Raw genomic sequence first — 19,766 nt, 5'->3', positions numbered from 1 at the left:
AAACAATTTTACATTTCCTATCACATTTCTTTTATAGTGCCTGTATCGGCCATGCCTGTATTCTACATACAATTCTTTGCTTATGACCTTCACAGATACCAGCCAAATGCATTTTTCGAACACTCAGCTAGCTAGGTCACTGTTAGTTGGCATGCTTGACTCACTTTCTTAATATTTTTCTCTCAAGATCCATCAGGAGAAAAATTTTCATTGATCTAGTGTTTAAAATGTAAAAGGTCATTTATTCTCATGTTCACTCATGCTGGCCTTTCTCCTATGCAAATACTAAAAGCACTGCTGCTTTCCATTAATTTTTTTCTTTTTTTCTCAGGTGTTTTCTTTAGTATTTTATTTTTAAGCCAAAAAAATCAAAATTAAAGGTTCATAAATTCATGCTTACAAAATTAGGATTTTTAAAGTTTTTTAAAGTCTTTTTTATGGCTTTAGTAAAATTAAATTTTTTGTTCGTTGTATTGTACTATTGCTCAGAGTTCTTCTTTTTTTTTTTTAAAGATTTTATTTATTTGACAGAGAGAGACACAGCGAGAGAGGGAACACAAGCAGGGGGAGTGGGAGAGGGAGAAGCAGGCTTCCTGTGGAGCAGGGAGCCCGATGTGGGTCTCAATCCCAGGACCCTGGGATCATGACCTGAGCCGAGGGCAGAAGCCTAACCAACTGAGCCACCCAGGTGCCCCGCTCAGTTATTCTTGATAATTTATTCAACACTGTGTGCTAAAATGTATGCTCTATTGTCAGCTGATGAGGAAAGAGGATGGAGACCAGAGATTGATTTTGAAAGGCTATGATATAGTTATATATCATATATATATAGAGAGAGAGAGAAGAGGAGAAAGAGGGACACTTAAGTTTTAATATTTATTTCAGTTCAATGAATACAATTTTTGCCAGTATCACTAGATGGCAGGCTGTGGCTTGGTATGGTCTTTTGAGGGAAGGTGGAGTGGGTTAATCCAGTTCTTTCAGTACTTTTTATGTGTGTTTCTAGACTGATTTATGAGAATAAAAATAGTATGTAGTATTAAGTGCATTTGTAACACACATTCGTTCCAAGGATTCAGGTCACAGCCTTTGCAATACAAGGGTGTATCATTCTGGGATGTACATACTCAAGATTATGATATTCATAACCCTTTACTTTATAGACTGAAGAAGTCATACTTAAAATGATGTATTCTCCCCTTTAAATCATTGCACTTTTCGTTTTTTTTCCTGTGGTGCAGGTGATTTGGATTATTACTGGTTGGATCCTGCCACGTGGCATAGCCGAGAAACATCGCCTATTAGTTCGGTAAGCTTTCTGGGAAGTGAAAGTTTGGAGCTTAGGGATGATATGTGCTGTTCATTGTCCTATGTTTGATATGTGATAGATGGCAATCTTATTCGGTTTCATTATACGTTTTGAGAGAGAAAATACTCATTTCATTTAAGGCAGTGCAGTTTAGAAGAGAAGTAAAAAGCAATTATTAAGTGATGACTATATATAAATGATATTATTTGGTTAATGATACCAACATTAACAACAACTCAAAATACAGAATCAATTTCCTTTATATAAGCAGATATATTTTAAATTTCAATTTATTTCAGAACAATTTTTGAGAGATTTTCTTAGTTGATGACTACTTTGAGAACTATTTAGTTTAAGAGTCTACTACAAATAAAATGTAGCTGTCAATGCAAATTGTTGTAAGCCTAGGGTAGAACCCACCAGAATAAAGAATTCCTTCTAGAGTGTCTTTAACTGAGGAAATCACATCATGCTACAACCAATAACTATGTGTCTATAGGAAAGAAAACATCTTTTTTTAACTTTATTCATGTTTTAATAGCATCCTGTAACGTGGCAACCATCTAAAGAAGGGGACCGATTAATTGGACGTGTTATTCTTAACAAGAGAACAACCATGCCCAAAGAATCAGGTGCATTACTGGGTCTGAAAGTAAGTATGCTGATTTAAAGTGTTTCTTAAGGCTGGATTACAGTATAGGTTGCATTCAACAAAGTTTCTGACAATGATTTTTAAATATCTTCCTTTCTTCTCCAAAATAAAGTTCTCCTAGTGAATATATCTTATTAATATATTGATATCTTATGGTAGATCTAGTGTTTTTATCTGGGTTAATATTTTAAAATCATTTTATTAATATGGCATACAGGTGTGTTAGGAAACTGCATAAAAAAGAGGAAAATAAAGAATTTTTATCTGAGTATAAAGTTCAAGGATGATTTTTACATTAAAAAGGTTTTAATGTATGGTAGTAAAGTTAGATAATGTGAACTGCATAATTTTATTGTATCTTGACAAGCAACATAAAACATCATTAAAGAGATTGTTTCCTAAGTACAATAGAATTTATGGTAATACCAAAAGAGTAAAATGTGTCTTTTAAAAATATTAACTGACTTCCAACAGATATAATGAAAAACTAATTGCAAAATGTTACGTTTTATTATAGGAAAAAATATACATACACATTTTGTTTTATTGTGTGTGCATGTGTGTGTTAAATCACATGGTTTTATTTGCTTTCAGAAACTTAGAGAAGCATCCAAAGATGGGCTTTAAAACTATTTACCAAGATATTGTATTATATTTGTGTGATAGTTTGACCTCTTCAAAACCGTTGACTATTAATCCCACTAAAACCTCTCTTCAGTTAATGTACTTAATAATATCACCTTATTGGTTATTGCCATTAATTTTTCTTGCTATGAGATAATTCTGATCACCTCCACTAATGGGCATGTCCTGAAGAATTGTGGATCAACCTCAAGCTTTGAGAATATGCCTTGCACTTTTAATTATACATATTTAGCATCTGCATTGGGAGAAATTAAACTTAGAAACTTTCAGATGTATTTAATTTTAGTTACAATGGAAAACCCAGGTAAAAGTGTTAAATATTCAGTAATATAACTCAGACTTCAAGAGTTAGATTAAAATACATATGTATATCAGATGAAATCATGCAGATGGTCAGTGGCAGGGCTAAACTTAGGCTATTACTTATTGTACCATAATAAATTGCTTCCCCAAAGTAGCCTATTCTTGGTCTGAATCCATAGTCTTTATGTCTTAGACCTATATTCTACTAAAGTTATAAACAAGAGATAAATGATATAACAATGGGGCATTATGTGCATATAGAACTATAATTCAAATGGTAGGTATGAATTTTGAGGATAAAGAAAAATGGAACCTAATGTAAACTGTGTCACACACTTCTGTAGGGAAGTAGGGAAGACCTGGCACTTGTTTTGTAAGGGTATACATTACTCATGGTCCCCCTGCATTGTTAGGTCGGTATAAGTAATCAGTACATGAACTTCATTAGGACACATGGTCATCTCAAATATAATGAGATGTTTTCTTTTTAAAACTACACTGCTGGAGGGGGGTGGGGGGATGGGTTAACCTGGTGATGGGTATTAAGGAGCGCAGGTATTGAATGGAAGCACTGGGTGTTATACGCAAACAATAAATCATGGATCACTACTTCAAAAACTAATGATGTAATGTATGGTGACTAACATAACATAATAAAATAAAAAATAAAAAAACTACACTGCCATTCCATGGGGTGCCTGGGCAGTGTCTGACTCTTTTGGCTTTTTGGGTTTTTTGTTTTTAAGGTTTTTTTTATTTATTAGAGAGAGAGCAAGAACAGGGGGAGGGGCAGAGGCAGGGGGCAGGGGCAGAGGGAGAAGTAGACTCCCCGCTGAGCAGGGAGCCTGCCACAGCTTGATCCCAGGACCCATCCCAAGACCCATCCCAGGACCCCACGATCACAATCTGAGCCCAAGGCAGCTGCTTAACCAGCTGAGCCACCCAGGTGCCCCAAACATCTGACTCTCGATCTAAGCTCAGATCTTGATCTCAGGATTATGAGTTCAAGTCCTGTGTTGGGGGCCTACTAAAAACAAAACAAAACAAAACAACAACAACAACATACTGCTACTCGTTTAATCAAAAATATATTTCAGGGGGCTCCTGGGTGGCTCAGTCGTTAAGCATCTGCCTTCGGCTCAAGTCGTGATCCCAGGGTCCTGGGATTGAGCCCCTCATCGGGCTCCCTGCTCAGCGGGAAGCCTGCTTCTCCCTCTCCTACTTCCCCTGCTTGTGTTTCTCTTGTGTGTCTCTCTCTGTCAAAAAAAAAAAAAAATCTTTAAAAATATATATATATATTTCAGTTTATTAATATACCTACACTCAATCCTAAATACATTGTAAAAGACTGTAGGAGTAATTCCTCAAAGTAATAAACTTATGTTTTGATATGAGTCTTGGGAACTTACAAATTTATTATTATCCAGGTTGTTGGAGGGAAAATGACTGACTTAGGACGCCTTGGTGCCTTCATCACCAAAGTAAAGAAGGGTAGCCTTGCAGATGTAGTTGGACACTTAAGAGCAGGTAAAGTTTCTTTTTAACATTTAAACAGTGTGTACTCTTTGCATGAATTGGTGGTTTTCATTTGGGGTAAGTTATATATAAGTCAATTAAATAACTAATTTTAGTGCATGAATAAAGACTTCTTCCTGGTGTGGGTATTTACTGATTGCAATAATAGGCAATGATACATCAGTAGTGGTTTGGAGAGAGTAAGTTTAGGAATCTTTTTTTATTTGTGTAAAAATAAATAGATAGAAATGCTGCAGGATTCCTAGTTTATGTAGATGGCTCCATAATGTTGCTACAAAAATCCAAAACAATTTAGCCTCATAGAAAAAATAATATCACTAATTCTTTAGTTGTAATTCTTTATATTTTAAGTTGTTATAATTACTAAAGTTTTTCACAGTGGTCCCAAAACACTTATCAGTAGTAGGTTTTAGTAAAATACAACTATAATCACATTTCTTACACAGGTGATATAATAAAATATTTGTTAATTTAATTGTGGCATGTATTGTACTCATGCAGATGTGCTACTTCTTGGTATTTGGAAATTTACCTAATGCTCTGAAATCCTTAACATGATACAATAAAATCATTTAATATGTTCAGATATACCATATTCAGTAGCGACATACTTTAAAATCTATTCTTGTTAAATTGTTTACTCTTCATTTTAGTTAAAATCATATTAACATATTTTTTCTGGTTTACTTCACAGTTTAGTAGAAATCTTTTGGTTGGAGTGTCTGCTTATGCATTTGAAAGACAATTACAATGAAAACAGAGAAAGCTGAACTGTAGAATTGAGGATTAATAACCCATAGCACATAGAAAGAGAACATTTCTAGGCTGTTTTCAGTTTTTATACCTTAAGATTGTAATTACTGAGACTTTTAGAAAAGTGTTCTATAGCTGTTAAAGACATTTTGTTGTAATTGACTACCAGAGTATCAGTTCAAAATCATTTAGGTTTTTTCTTTGATAGAGACTTCTTACGCAGGTGTTGTATAGGGAGAAAATCCAAATCAGAGATTTTTCTCCATCTGTAATACATACAGCTTTGAAAATGTATAGGGGTACAGTACACTGTTGTTTACTATCAGGGACTAGTTATAAGAAAATAACTCAGTCAGAAGTGACTGTGTCAATAAACTGAGTCTGCTTGTTCAAAGACTAAAAAATCAGCCTTAGAAAGTTTGTGAATCCCTTAAAAAAAAAGTATAAGAATCCCTTGAATCATGTAATGCTCTAATGTAAGTATAGGAATCTGAATTTGCAGATCAGATTATAAACGTAATGGCTTTTGATTTTGTCTTTGTATTTTAATACAAGATTATGTAAGAGAGTCAGTGAAGGGGTTTTTCTATATAAATAACCCTTAGTGATAAATTTCACTTATTTATCACCCTTAATGTACCTAGAGCCTGAGAAACTTAAATCTAAAATTTTAAAACTCAGCTTAAATAAGTATAAAACATACACGTGGACTTTTCACTTCAAGCAATTGATGCATTTGAAAAAAGTATTTTAATAAATTAGATCATATATTCTGTTTGATATACATTATAATTTAGGGATGATCTTCCTTCTGTTTGCATATAGGCATCGTTGGGCTATACGGTGCTGTGTTTATTAGCGTGACCTTTGTCCAGCGTTTGCACTGTTGCTTTAATCTTGCCATAACTTTCTCTACTACTGCTTCTTCCCCTTAAGTCCATGCACTGTGCCACTACTTGGCTTAATTATCAAAAACACAAAGTTGACACTGACATGATCACGGTCTCCCCATCCTCATCTGCTTATGTCAAAGCTCTGCAGCTCTGTCCTCTGCTAACCGTTCCGGCCACTTCCATTACCATTCACCTTACCTTCTGCCACGGCATCTGCCTACAGGTCGCTGGCAAGCTGTCCGCCACTAAGATCTGGTCCATGTCTCTTGTCTGCCTGTTCGCTCCTCTGCTCTGTGCTCTCTGTGTCAAAGTCCTTTCCATCCTTCAAAACACATTCACAGTTGCCTTAATTCTAAAGTGTTTCCTGATACCTCACCTGGAACAGTAACTAATTACTATCTCCCTAGCACTTACCTGGCTCTACTTCTGTTCCTCAGATGAACTCCTATCATTGCATATAGCACTTTAGTAAAGACAATCATTCCTCTAATTCTCCCCCACCAGATGTAAGGACAGAGGAAATCTCCTTTTCATCTTTGCATCATCATAATCCACATCCCTTCCTGAAGAGGTTATCCACATAAAAATAAATATTGTTAAAAAAAAAACACCTTCTAGTTTAGGAGGTATTGATTTGTAAATAAACACATGTATTAAGTTAATATGGTATTAAAAGTTATGCTTCCAGGTTGCTGTCTATAAAGAGAATTTTATAATTCAGAGCTTTTGCAAAATGTTGACTGCAATTCATTACTGGGTAGTTACATTAATTTAATGGTTTGTATCCATTTTAAAAAATGAACTAGAACATGATAGAGTAAGAGATATCAGGGTAAGTATTGTTTCAGAAAATACTTTTTCGTACACACACATACATATATATATATATATATATATATATATATACTCACATGATGTAAACTTTACTTCTTTTCTTGGTCAAACAAATTTAAAAGACTGAATATATTTTAAATTTATAATTATATTTTATTTCCTTTTTTAACAGCGAAGTACATTCGTTGCCTATTTAAAAACCCTTGCTGGGTAACTTCTCAGGTCAAACTTGGAGACGTCATTTAACTGTGGATACTAACCGTACCTTACAAACCAAAGCAGCATCATATGCTTTTCAAATATTTATTTTTTATTTTTGAGTAAGCCAACATTTGGGAAAAAACACTTTAAAATAGTTCTAGCAAAACAAATTTTTTCTACTTCCTTTTGCAGACCTACCTAAAAAACAAAGATTTCATGCTTACAATTAGCTTTCATATGTATAATGGTCATATTGATTCATCAGTTCAACATATATTTACTTAACTACTAAAATGTTACAGACACTGAGAATAACAAAATGAGCAGAAACAAAACAAATTAAGACACCTCAAAGTATCCTTGAGGTTGGGATATTTCAGCGGAGCCTACCGTTATGAATTGAAGGATACTGTGCAGAGAACCATTTGGGATCTAAAACTGCCCTAAATATTCATGAAAAATAATTTTTCCCAAATGATCTATGGTAAAATATCTAGTTAAAATATCAACAAGTATTAGCTCATGTATTTTAACATCATATTACTCTCCTTGATTAATCTTAGAATATTTAAGAAATTAATGAGTATTATATTAATTTTTTATTGTAAAAATGTTTCCTAATTTTACTTTAATGCTCACAATATATATTATGTATAGAATGTGTGTGTTATGAACATCTGGAAGTGGGTTAACTGTCATGCAACAGTTCTACATCTGCTTGCTTTGTAACTTTGCCATAGCTACCTGCGTTGCCCTATGGGTATGAACTCAAATCCTTTCATGCATTTTTATTCTGTTGTGTGTTTGGTGAAGACAATGAAGCATGACTTATAATTGGAAAATTCATGCTAATAAATGTTAATTGCTATTTCAACCAAAAACAAAGCAGGATTTATGCAGAGTTCAATAAGAATCTTTCACATATAGAGCTGCCTGCATTTATTATCTGGAGGACATGCTGCTAATTATTATTTTTTAATGTTTCCAAATAGGCTGTGCTAATTCCATCCCATAGCATGAGATTATTTTTTATATTATTTCTGGTATATTTCAAAAGATAAAGGTAGTTTTGTATTGTACTGTTTCCTGTGACCAGTAATATTCTATGGGGGAAAGAAAAAGAAAAATAAAGAAAAAGGAAAGAAAGAAGAAAGAAAAAAAGTGTTTAGATAGAAGAACCATTGAGCTGACATTATATGTCAGTCAATTTGCTTTTGAGAGCAGGGCCTAGACAATTAAACTATTTGTATATGTTTTGCATTTCTTTGTTAAAAAAGAGAAAAGATAAGAAAAACAAACAGAATATATAAGGTAAAAAAATACCCTTTTTTTTAAATTCAAGGGGATGAAGTTCTAGAATGGAATGGTAAACCCCTGCCGGGAGCTACAAATGAAGAAGTTTACAACATTATTTTAGAATCAAAATCAGAACCTCAAGTTGAAATTATTGTTTCAAGGCCTATTGGGTAAGGCTAAAAAAACTTACTTCTTAAGTTTAGTAAATTACATGTATTAGCAGGGTTTTAAAAAGAAGTTTATACATTCATACAGTACATGTTAACATGGATAGTTTTTTCTTCAAATATGGGCATACATTTTAGATTTTTTAAAATTTCTTCATTTTTTAAACTTGAATACTGAATTTTCTTCACTACATTTTAGAAGCTCCACAGTTTAACACTTGTAATATCAAAAAATATTGATATGTATTTTTCAGAAGTGAAATATAAACTAAAAATATTTTCTTTTAATAACAGAACTATTGACTTTTAGTAATTCTAATTTAGTGAGTAGTATTTCCTTAAAGGGAGTCACTAACAAAGGTGTCTTTTTTGACATTTAAAATAGTAATTGTTTCATGTCTACATGAACTTTTTATTATTTTACTAAGAATGGAATATTTTTTCTATATTTTTACCCATGGGTAGTGCCAGCTTTCATTTAAAATCAAGCAAGTGTGAAATATTTCAACTTTAGAGCTGGTCATAATAATTGGTATACTATTTTTTAAACTTCAGTTTTTAGCATAATTTAATAATCTATAGCCAGTGGGATATTTTTTATATTTGTGCATAGAGTTCCCCACATCGTTAGCTTTTGCTGACTAATACACAAAGTCCAAATATTCTTTTTGCCAGTCTGTCATTTTTTGGAAGGCATTTTAAATTGTCTCATTATAGTTGGCTTGATGTTTAAATATATTTTTGGAAATAATTCCCTTTTTTCCCCCTATTCTCTAAAATATTATAGAGCCATTAGTTCAAGATTTTTTATGTTGAAAAACTAGTAGCCTTAAATTTTTGTTGTCCTCGTGTATATATGTCAATGCAAAACATACAAGAAAATATAATTATCCTGATTTTCAAAGGACTGAAAATGTATTATCATATATTTCAAAGAATAATATTAATATATATAAACTCCAAAATAAAAGCAAGATTATAAACAATTTTAAGTGGTGATTATTAAGAGTAAACATTGAAGACATTTGCAAAAGTATTGTACATTTCCGTGCAGATTTTTTTAAAATAGCAACACTATATAATTTATGCTAGTTTTACATGACATGTGTTCTAGTGCTGAGGTAAATATGAGGCTGGAAAAGAGGTAAGTAAATTGGAAAATGAAACAAAAGTATAAAAAAAAATTAAAATCAAGCATTGTACACATTGCCAAATACTTTCAGATATGTAGAGGTTTAAAAGTAATCAGCTAAAATATTGATTTATGGTAACTTTAAAAAAAACTAACAGGCAATTAAAGTGGACTGGAATAACATTTTCATTATTTTTACTTCTGTATGAAAATAATTTAAAAAGTAATAATCTGCATAGACAAACCCTAACTTGTCAGGGATTATGGAATTCAAATAAATATGGAATGCAAAGATTATATTTAATAAAAATCAAATCAACTTTCCAGTTAATAGAGAAATTATTAGAATCCTAGAAGAATAATTTTAGCTATATTTAATATTATGTTTAATGTAGTTCTATGGCTCATTTAAAGCAGAAAGCAATATGTATTCATAGTTTAGTGGTATAGTAATTCCATGAATCATTCCAAATATAATTTATATGCACTTTGATCAGTATGGTCTAAGAAATATAAGCCATCTTGAGGTATTGACCAATTTTACCAACCTACCAAATATAATATTCTTGGTATTTATGCTTATAGTTGGTATCAGAACTATTCTATTACCTTACTTGTGAGTGGAATGAGTAGAACTAATTAAGAAGACTTGTTTGTAAATGTGGAAATTTATGCCTAAAAATATTACTGAAGCAATTAACATTAATACATTTTGATTCAAAGTAACCTTAAAATTTTTTTTTACAACTTCTCCATCTTTCTTTCCCAGAAACATAAAATCCAAAGCTTGTGCCTGGGTTTAGAGTTCCAAATTCTAATTTCCATAATTGACTTTGAGGCTGATTTTCAAAGTTGTACTATCTAAAAAATTATTGCTTCTAGATTTTCTAAAAATCTACTTTTATTTGCCTAGATAAATTTAGAAGAAGGTAACAGAAGATAAATAGTTGGTTTCTTGGGTCTTAGGTATTGAAGATTAGTCTCTTAATTATGAATTACTTATTTTATACAAATCATTATTCAAAAATTTGTAATAAAGATGTATTTATAAAGTACACAACACAGGATGTACTATCTTTGTAAGAAGTATAATATTATAGGTGGTTATGAAAATTACTTTGCACAAAAAAAGTGAAAATCAGGAGTCAGGAAAATAATCAGAGAAAACTGTTTTTGTTTCTGTTCTCCCCCCACCAAAAAGTGCAAAGAAAAGTCAAAGTGAAGTTAGGTCACAGGTAAGTGGTTAGAAATTCTTAAGTAATGCTCTAACATTATTCTAATAATTCTGTTGGTCCTAGCTAACTCCAGTCTGCTTTAATATGTCATGTTAATACTTGCATATTGTTAATCTCCTTAAATTGATACTAAACTATCTTTGAAAAACCAGAGGTAAAGTAGTTCTATGTAGTACACTTCCCAAACCAAACTGGTCCAGGGTTCTTAAGGTCACAGTGGATAATGGATTAAACTGAGGTTATAGTAAACATTTATTCAGAGTAATTTGTGAGTGTGACAGGAATGGGTGTTCTCACGAGTCACTTTCTAATCATACAGTAAATGGCCATATATTTAGCTAACTTCAGTATAGAGATATAAATCTCTATATAGGGTTATATATGTGTATATGAATTATATATTCACATATATAAAATATTTTAGCTTTTTCGTTGCAAGCTTGAACCATTTTTAATTTCCAAAGCAATTCATCCTTTTGATTTTATTAACTTTGCCCATGATATTCACCATATTATTTTATTATCAAGAAATGTTTTCATCCCTTTCATTCAGTAAACTCTTTCAGATGTGTTTGTAAAGCATATTACTGATTTGTAAAATATGTGTCATTTTGATTTCCTAGAATTGAAATAAAATATTACCTTTAACATTTTTTTATTTCCAAAACCTGCTGTTTTGGTAGTAAAAATATTGTGGTAATTTTAGCCACAATATTAGTCTGATTGTTGTCATGTTGAAGTGTTTTGCTGTTAAATATATAAAAACTTATTTTTACTGCAGTTTGTGTGTGTGTGTGCGTACATGTGTGTGGTGTTTGACATTCATGCACATTAGTAATTGCCTTGATAGTAACTTCTGTCCATTTCCACACCTCTAAAGACCCAAAAGGATTGTTCACACCACTGAAATAAAATGTGGTTGTGATTGCCTCAGGCAAGGTAATTTAGCTAATGGGATTTTCACCATACCCTATTTCTTTTAGTGACATTCCACGGATTCCTGAGAGCTCCCATCCTCCACTGGAGTCCAGTAAGTATAAGATTTATTTGTTATTATAATATGTATTGAATGAAATTGAAGAATAAAGATTTACCATTTGCTTTAGTTATTTGGTATAAATGAATTGGTATTACTATACTAAGGTTATTTCCAATAATGTCAGAAGTAGGCAACTATGACAATCATTGGAAACCCAAAGTTCTACTTTAAGATTTTTCTTTTTCTACTTTTTTTTTTTTGATGGCTATACAGAAATCTTAACTGGCAATACCTTCTGCATCATAACAGGCAGGACCCTCACAGAGCTCAATTAATATACCAGTACTAGTTATGTTTGCTGTACATAAAAATGTATTGTGATACTGGATTATTCAGTCTGATTGGTAATTAACTCATTAGTCTCATGAGCTACACTTCAAGTGAAGGAAACAAGCACATTAACAGATATTTTAAAAACAGCATAACATAAACACAGGGTATTGTATGTAAGTGATGAATACTGAATTCTACTCCAGAAACCAATATTGTGCTGATGTTAACTACCTAAAATTTAAATTAAAATAATAAAAGAATTTTAAAAAATAAAAATAATAAAAAAAATTAAACAGTGTCTGGTATGATCGTGGAAATGAGTGGGTGGAGTAGAAGTGAAGTTTAGTGGGCATAAGGGGGTCAGGAAACAGTGAGGCTAGAGGGTTAAATTATCTACATAGCCATTAAAGACTCTCCAGGTGATAGAAGATGACAAGGTGTGCAATGAAGTCTAGACAGGTAATGAGGTTTTCAGTGAGAATGTGAAAGTGATGCATTTACTCTGCAACAGATTGGCATTAATTTCACAATACCTTGGGCTTGATGATCAAGTGTTCTTAGGTAACCCATTTATGGAAATAGAAAATACAAAGTGATTTAAGAGGAAAACAAGTGATAATGGTTATAAGGAGGTAGAAAATATGTGAATGGGATAGACAAGGAACTAAAGATCAGCTTAGTATATCAAATGCAGACCAACATGCATACCTGCTGGAGATGATCCCATATTTGGTTTTGAACTTTCTGATAACTAATACATAGAGGGAAATGGGACCAATTGCATAATTTATAGCTGATACTATTTAAAAATAAACTGTTATAAATTAAAAACAAACTGATTATTAGAAGCAACAGTGTTCTTGGACAAAGACCCAAGAAAAAAAATTATTCTAAGGATACTTGAAAAAAGAAGCACAATAACAAAGAATTTTATAGAATTCTTTCTTGAAGTGTTTGGAGGGCACAGAGTGATGCTATATGGCTTAACTTAGACTTAATTTGTGTGTATAGAAAAAAAATGTGTGGATGACATACCCTCAGGCAATGCTCCATTAGTGTTTATCCATAAAGCTAAATTTTGAATGGCTGTGGGTTCAAGGTTATACTTGCTGGGGTAATTGCATTCCATACATTGTGTTAGGGTATACTTTAATAGTAATCTGAGAAGAGAGAACTCTCATTTTAAAAAGAGGGGAGAAAAGCCACACTGAGTGACTAAATGGAAAGCCAGCCTTCTCCATGTGAAGGTGAAGTGGGTCTCTTGAGACAACATTCTCAGACATTCAAGAGATTCATTTTTAAGATCAAAACTCCAAAAGATGGGGGCAAGGGGTGCCTGGGTGGCTCAATAGGTTAATCGTCTGACGCTTGGTTTCGGCTCAGGTCATGATCTCAGGTCATGAGATCGAGCTCCATGTTGGGCTCCCCACTCTGTAGGGAGTCTGCTGGAGATTTTCTCCCCCTTCCTCTCTTTCTGCCCCTCCCCCCCACTCCTGCACACACGCTCTCTCAAAATAAATAAATAAATCTTTAAAATGAAAACTGAGCTAGATGGTAAATCTTATTTTAAAAGGAATGAATTCTAGGCTTAGATGTGGCTCATAAATTATATGTGCATTCATTTTAATTTCAGCAAGGACAGTTCATAATAGATGATTCTTTAGCCAAGATAATTAAAATAACAGGCACCACCTTTCTTATCACTAAAGCATGAAGCCTTTACCTACATGTGAGTTTATGCCAGAACCTAAACTATACAAATATGCCCCAAAAATACAGAAAACCAATATTAAATTGGAGCAAATAAATACAATATGTAATTATATCATTTTAAATACTTTAAAATAAGCAAGTAACCAAAGAAGACAATATGATCATTTTCTCTGACTATCCAATTAAAAGTAGGTTTACTCTTATTGATGGTATTGAATTATAGTTTTATACAAATAACAGGTGTATTTAACATTTCATAAAAAAATCTTTATTCTCACACACATATTATAAATGTAATATAAATTAAATTAAACAAATTTTTTTTAAGATTTTATTTATTTATTCATGAGAGACAGGGAGAGAGAGAGAGAGAGAGAGAAGCAGAGGGAGAAGCAGGCTCCCAAGGAGCAGGGAGCCCGATGTGGGACTTGATCCCAGGACCCTGGGATCATGACCTGAGCCGAAGACAGACGCTTAACCATCTGAGCCACCCAGGCACCCCAAATTTTTATATTTTTAAAAATATAAATTACATAAAAAATAAATTAAAAATATAAACAAAAATTACTTAATTTTTTTTCTCATTTTAGGTTCAAGTTCCTTTGAATCTCAGAAGATGGAAAGGCCTTCCATTTCTGTTATTTCTCCAACAAGTCCTGGAGCTCTAAAAGATGCCCCACAAGTCTTGCCAGGACAACTTTCTGTATGTATTTTTCACACATGTTGGAGACCATTAGTCTTTGCTCATTGTTCTGAGTCTGTCCTTAAAAATGAAGGACATTTGTCTTCTAAATGTCCCCCAAAATTTTAAGTCTGTCCTTCAAATATATGTCATATATTTAACACCGTAATCTATTTCACAATTTTGCATGTATTTATTAAATTATTAGATTAGTCTTTATTCATATTTTTATCTGGAAATATTTGTTGAGTGCCTACAATGTACCCAGATGTTGTAAACATTCAATGATAAATGACAACATAAGTAAATAAAATACCCATTATGTTTTGTGTGCTATATAAAAGTTTCTAAGGTAAGTAGTTGGTTAGACATAATCAACTCAGAAGGTCGTGTTCCACTCACTTAACAACCTTATGAGCCTGGAGGAAAAAAAAAATTGTAAATACTCTTTTTAACTTCTTGAGTCATTTGATGAAACACTTCATTTCTGATGTTCTGAAAAAGCTACAGTTTTTCTTACTGTTGCTTTGTATATGATGTGGGGAAAGCCAGAGTAAAGAAACTATGGCAAACCATTATGAAATGCCACATCTATGTAGATTATGGTAGAAGACAGGATATTTATATTTGTATCTAAAAGAAAACTTGCTTCAAACTATTCTATAAATAGTTTACTTTTTCTCCTTTGGTAATGTGTGGATTTCTATAGTCTTGTTTTTGCTGCTCTTCTCTTGGCATTTAGTTAAACAAAGAAGGTAACTGTAAACTTGCTGTTATTTTTAAAACCATTCCTGTTTTTAACTTCTATTTTTAGTAAATTGAATATCTTTGTATAGTCCTTTCTGTTTGTTTTATCTCCCCTGCCCTGTGTGTGTGTGTGTGTGTGTGTGTGTGTGTGTGTGTGTGTGAATCTCTCATATACTCCACCAATATTTTAGGAGGGATAAAAACCTGTTTTGGTTTTATGAAAAACACATCTCTGTTATTAGTTGAAAACAGAGATAGGGATTCATATGGATTCAGGTTTGAGTCTTTAATCTGTCCTGTACTACGAAAGACCAATCATATGTTAAATTAGTTTTTTTATAATGACTTTCAAGTATGTTCAATATATTCCCATTAGACAACCTTTGCTCATAGTTCTTACTCAACCATAGAACTAACTTTTAAATTAAAAAAAAATAGTAATGTTAACATTGTTCACTGCCAGCACAAATACTATATTGACTGCTAAAGTTCTGGTTTTTAGGAGTTTGATGGTATTTCAGTGTGCCATTTCCCCATTTTTCTTTATTCAAACTACTATGAAATCTTAATAGAAATATCATTATTTGGCCTTCACTTAGTTGAGGGTATGTAATGTACCTTTCCTGCCTTCCTTGTTCTTTTCCCCTTCTCTCATGAAAATTTACCTGTAATAGGTTAATTATAAAAATTAAATGAGGAAAAAAAAAACAGAAAACAGCAGTACCTGGTGTAAAGGAGGCCCACAGTAAATATGTTTCCTGATCTCTACCAAATGACTTGTGTAAATTGCTTATTCATTAAACCTCATTTCAACACATATGGTACTACAAAATGCATTTAGCCACACCAAGATCATCAAGTCATTTATAATCACCAAACACTGGCACTTAGCACTTAAAGATGAGGATAATTATTTTAATACTCCCTTCTTCCCTTATTTTTTAATAAAATTTTTATCAGTTTTATTTTCATAACCTGATATGACACTATAGCCTTGCCTGTTGTAAATCATGTTTAAAATACATAAAGAGAAAAGTCAGGTTATAAGTGGTTATGCTTTCCAGTTGGAATTCTTTTCAGAAATAATATTTATAATTGTATTGTAATTTAAAGGTTCTTCAAAAATAGTTTTAGTACTTTTTTGTAGAATTATAATTCCTCATGACTTTTACAAATAATTCCTTTCTTCATTGATCTTAGGTGAAGTTGTGGTATGATAAAGTGGGACACCAGCTGATTGTAAATGTTCTTCAAGCAACAGATTTACCGACTAGAGTAGATGGGCGTCCCAGGAATCCCTATGTGAAAATGTATTTTCTTCCAGATAGAAGGTAGTGAATAATTTTAGAACAATATGCAAAAATTCTTACTAATAGAAAAGGTACAATATCATCTCCTGGGATTTAGTTTTATTTATTTTTAAAGCCTTATCAAGGTAAAATTGATATACCAAAAATTACCATATAATTAACGTGTACATTTTGATGAGTTTGAACATATGCATATGCACACCTGTGATATAGTTTTAAAATATAATAAATCATTCGCTATGAGGGAATAAACTATGTTATCCCTGAAAAAAAAAATCCCACAAACTTTCTATTTTTCAAAAAATAATGTACCAACTTAAAATTTTTTCATTACCTTGTTTATACATCTATTGGTCTTGGATGGCTATACATCATTTAGAATGTACCTTTGTGTATTTCATTACCTTGTTTATACATCTATTAGTCTTGGATGGCTATACATCATTTAGAATGTACCTTTGTGTATGTATGCCTACTATCATCACTACTGCTAACATTATAGTTAAAGTTAGAATAGTGTTAAACCCTACAGTATTTTTAGACTTATGTTAAAAGTTATGAATTAAAAATAGTAAAAAAAAAAAAATCCCAGGAGCAGTATTACATGTCACTACAGTAGATGGCAGCAGATACTTCATTTTGCTTTTTCATCTACAAGACATACTTATTTTTCTGTTGACATACTTATTTTTCAGTGATAAAAGCAAAAGGAGGACCAAAACAGTAAAGAAAGTCCTAGAACCAAAATGGAATCAAACATTTGTCTATTCACATGTACATCGTAGAGATTTTCGAGAACGGATGTTAGAAATAACTGTGTGGGATCAACCAAGAGTACAAGAAGAAGAGAGTGAATTTCTTGGAGAGGTGATGTATATTGTAAAGATTCAAGCCAAATACTTACTGAAGTTTCTGTGATATGTACTAATTACAGATGCTTTTATATTATGTTTTGGTCAAGACACTTGATTTAATTTAAGAACTGCCCTTTCAGATCCTCATAGAATTGGAGACAGCACTTTTAGATGATGAGCCACATTGGTATAAACTTCAGACACATGATGAATCCTCACTACCTCTGCCTCAGCCATCACCTTTCATGCCAAGGCGACACATTCATGGAGAAAGCTCTAGCAAAAAACTACAAAGTAGGTTAAAGTTATTTTTAATTAACCAGAATTAGTTATGTGGTCATGATCAAATTAGAGACTGACATTCAAGGTATTTTTCAAATGTTTATTAGAGATCAAAATATTGGGAAATTATTTATCTATATAAAGAGACTTGGCAAAACTATTTTCTGCATTTCCCTAATGAAAGTAATATGTATAGTACAGTAGAGTGATTCCAGAGCTGAAAATTTAAAAACTCTGAATTATCATTATTTGCCTAGTACTGACTGAGTTGTTGATTGGTGTACTGATAGAGTAATTTTTTTTTATTATTAATGGGTTGTTACATATAAGGTTCTTGATAACTTTATAGTTGCTGGGTATTTTTAGTATTATTATTCATAAGAAACATTTTTAAAAACACATTGTAAAGTATGTTTGTTGTTACTTATCTGGTGATTGGGACAAGAGTATTCTTTTCTATGTGTGTCCATTAAATTTTGAGTTATGACTAAATAATAAATCAACTGATACTTAGAAGCTTCATTTTGGTAATTTAGAACCAAATTGTTTTCCTCTTATAATTGAATATTTCATGTTAGTACCTCTCCGATCAATCATTTTCTCAAAGTTAATGTTTAATGCAGTATAATGGCTAATTTTGAAGGATAAACATAAATATTTTATCAAGAGCCATGATGTCCTTTTTAATAATATAAGCTCAGTAGAGTTCCAGCCAAGAAAGTCTTTCAGCCTTCCCACCCAGCCCCATCCTTCCATCCTCCCTGAACAGTGGTGGAGGGCACCTAATTGGGCAGAAAACAGTGTATACACTTCGCTATAGGCTTTTAGTATAATACATTAATTAAAGAAAATTTGAAAAATTAAGTTATTAGAAGGAGGAAATACTGAGAAAATGTTATCTTTGGAGAACAAACTTTAAGAAAAAAAATCAGCTCAGCATTTACTTTGTGTTATTCTTGTTCAAAAGTATTTAGTAGTAATGTCATTAGCCTTTAAAAACAATTTGACCATGTCCTTTACATTTCATAAACCAACAAGACCCAGAGGTATCTGTTTGCCTTATTGTTGTGCAGGATCTCAGCGAATCAGTGATAGTGACATCTCAGATTATGAGGTTGATGATGGTATTGGAGTAGTTCCTCCAGGTGCGTGGGTGAAGAGCATGGCTCTGCTTCACTGTGCTTCTTATGCTTGTGTTCACTGTCAATTTCCAGACTTACCTGGGATACTGAGCTGGAGATTTGTAGCACAGAGAAATCAGTATTCTATTATTCCATGGTGACTTGTGTTCCAAATTATTAAGAAAGTTTAAAATGGACTAATAACTATTCATTAACAGTCCCACTTATTTAATTTAGTCAGGTTCTGTTGTAGAAGCTAAGATGGCTAGCTAGGTTGAAATCATTTTTTCACAATGCTCTGAGCATAAGCAAAAATATGAATTTCATTTTGAAAGGATGTGGTTAATTTTCTCAAATAAAAATTCCATTCTCCTATGTTTTATATTGTATGCCTATGATTTTTCCTTCCTCTGTTTCTGAAAATAATGTAGCCTTCCATGGAATATACTGAGAAAGGTGCATGGCAGGGTTTAAAACTGCATGTGGCATGGCTTAACTTTTAATGCTTTTGTGATGTGTTTACCACTTATACCTAGAATGTGTATGTACATATTAAAATAAGGAAATGCTTTAGAAAGATTCAATATTCATTTTAAATTGACATCTTTTTGTCATTGTCAAGTTAGTAAAATTTTTGTGGCGTTGTGTGATTCAAATCTATGTTTCTCATCTGGCTCTTGTCAGAAAGTGAGTAAAACCAAGGAGTAAAGGCTTATTTTCTTGGCACTAATCCTGTGCCATTTCCTTGATTTACTAATTTAAAAAAAAGTAAGGAAATATCAAATAAGA

At 32.2% G+C, this 19,766-nt stretch overlaps 1 protein-coding gene across 50 annotated transcripts in view; it reads left to right on the top strand.

Annotated features, from left to right (window-relative positions):
* The window catches only part of RIMS1 (regulating synaptic membrane exocytosis 1), a 489,882-nt gene that overhangs the window by 313,154 nt on the left and 156,962 nt on the right, over positions 1 to 19,766 (top strand). For 49 of the 50 annotated variants that reach the window (XM_027601790.1, XM_027601841.1, XM_027601819.1 and 46 more), the window contains 10 exons: positions 1,242 to 1,309; positions 1,851 to 1,961; positions 4,337 to 4,436; positions 8,469 to 8,592; positions 11,940 to 11,986; positions 14,572 to 14,684; positions 16,611 to 16,741; positions 17,416 to 17,587; positions 17,715 to 17,868; positions 18,930 to 19,001. In XM_027601790.1, the coding sequence (XP_027457591.1) occupies positions 1,242 to 1,309; positions 1,851 to 1,961; positions 4,337 to 4,436; positions 8,469 to 8,592; positions 11,940 to 11,986; positions 14,572 to 14,684; positions 16,611 to 16,741; positions 17,416 to 17,587; positions 17,715 to 17,868; positions 18,930 to 19,001 (1,092 nt within the window). The remainder of the gene's footprint in view (positions 1 to 1,241; positions 1,310 to 1,850; positions 1,962 to 4,336; positions 4,437 to 8,468; positions 8,593 to 11,939; positions 11,987 to 14,571; positions 14,685 to 16,610; positions 16,742 to 17,415; positions 17,588 to 17,714; positions 17,869 to 18,929; positions 19,002 to 19,766) is intronic. The other variant, XM_027601797.1, reaches the window with a different exon arrangement.

This window comes from Zalophus californianus, chromosome 7 (assembly GCF_009762305.2).
Source record: "Zalophus californianus isolate mZalCal1 chromosome 7, mZalCal1.pri.v2, whole genome shotgun sequence".
In the NCBI taxonomy this organism is placed as follows: domain Eukaryota; kingdom Metazoa; phylum Chordata; class Mammalia; order Carnivora; family Otariidae; genus Zalophus; species Zalophus californianus.
The sequence above is the reverse complement of the archived record's forward strand: the minus strand, read 5'-3'. Positions and strand labels throughout refer to the sequence as shown.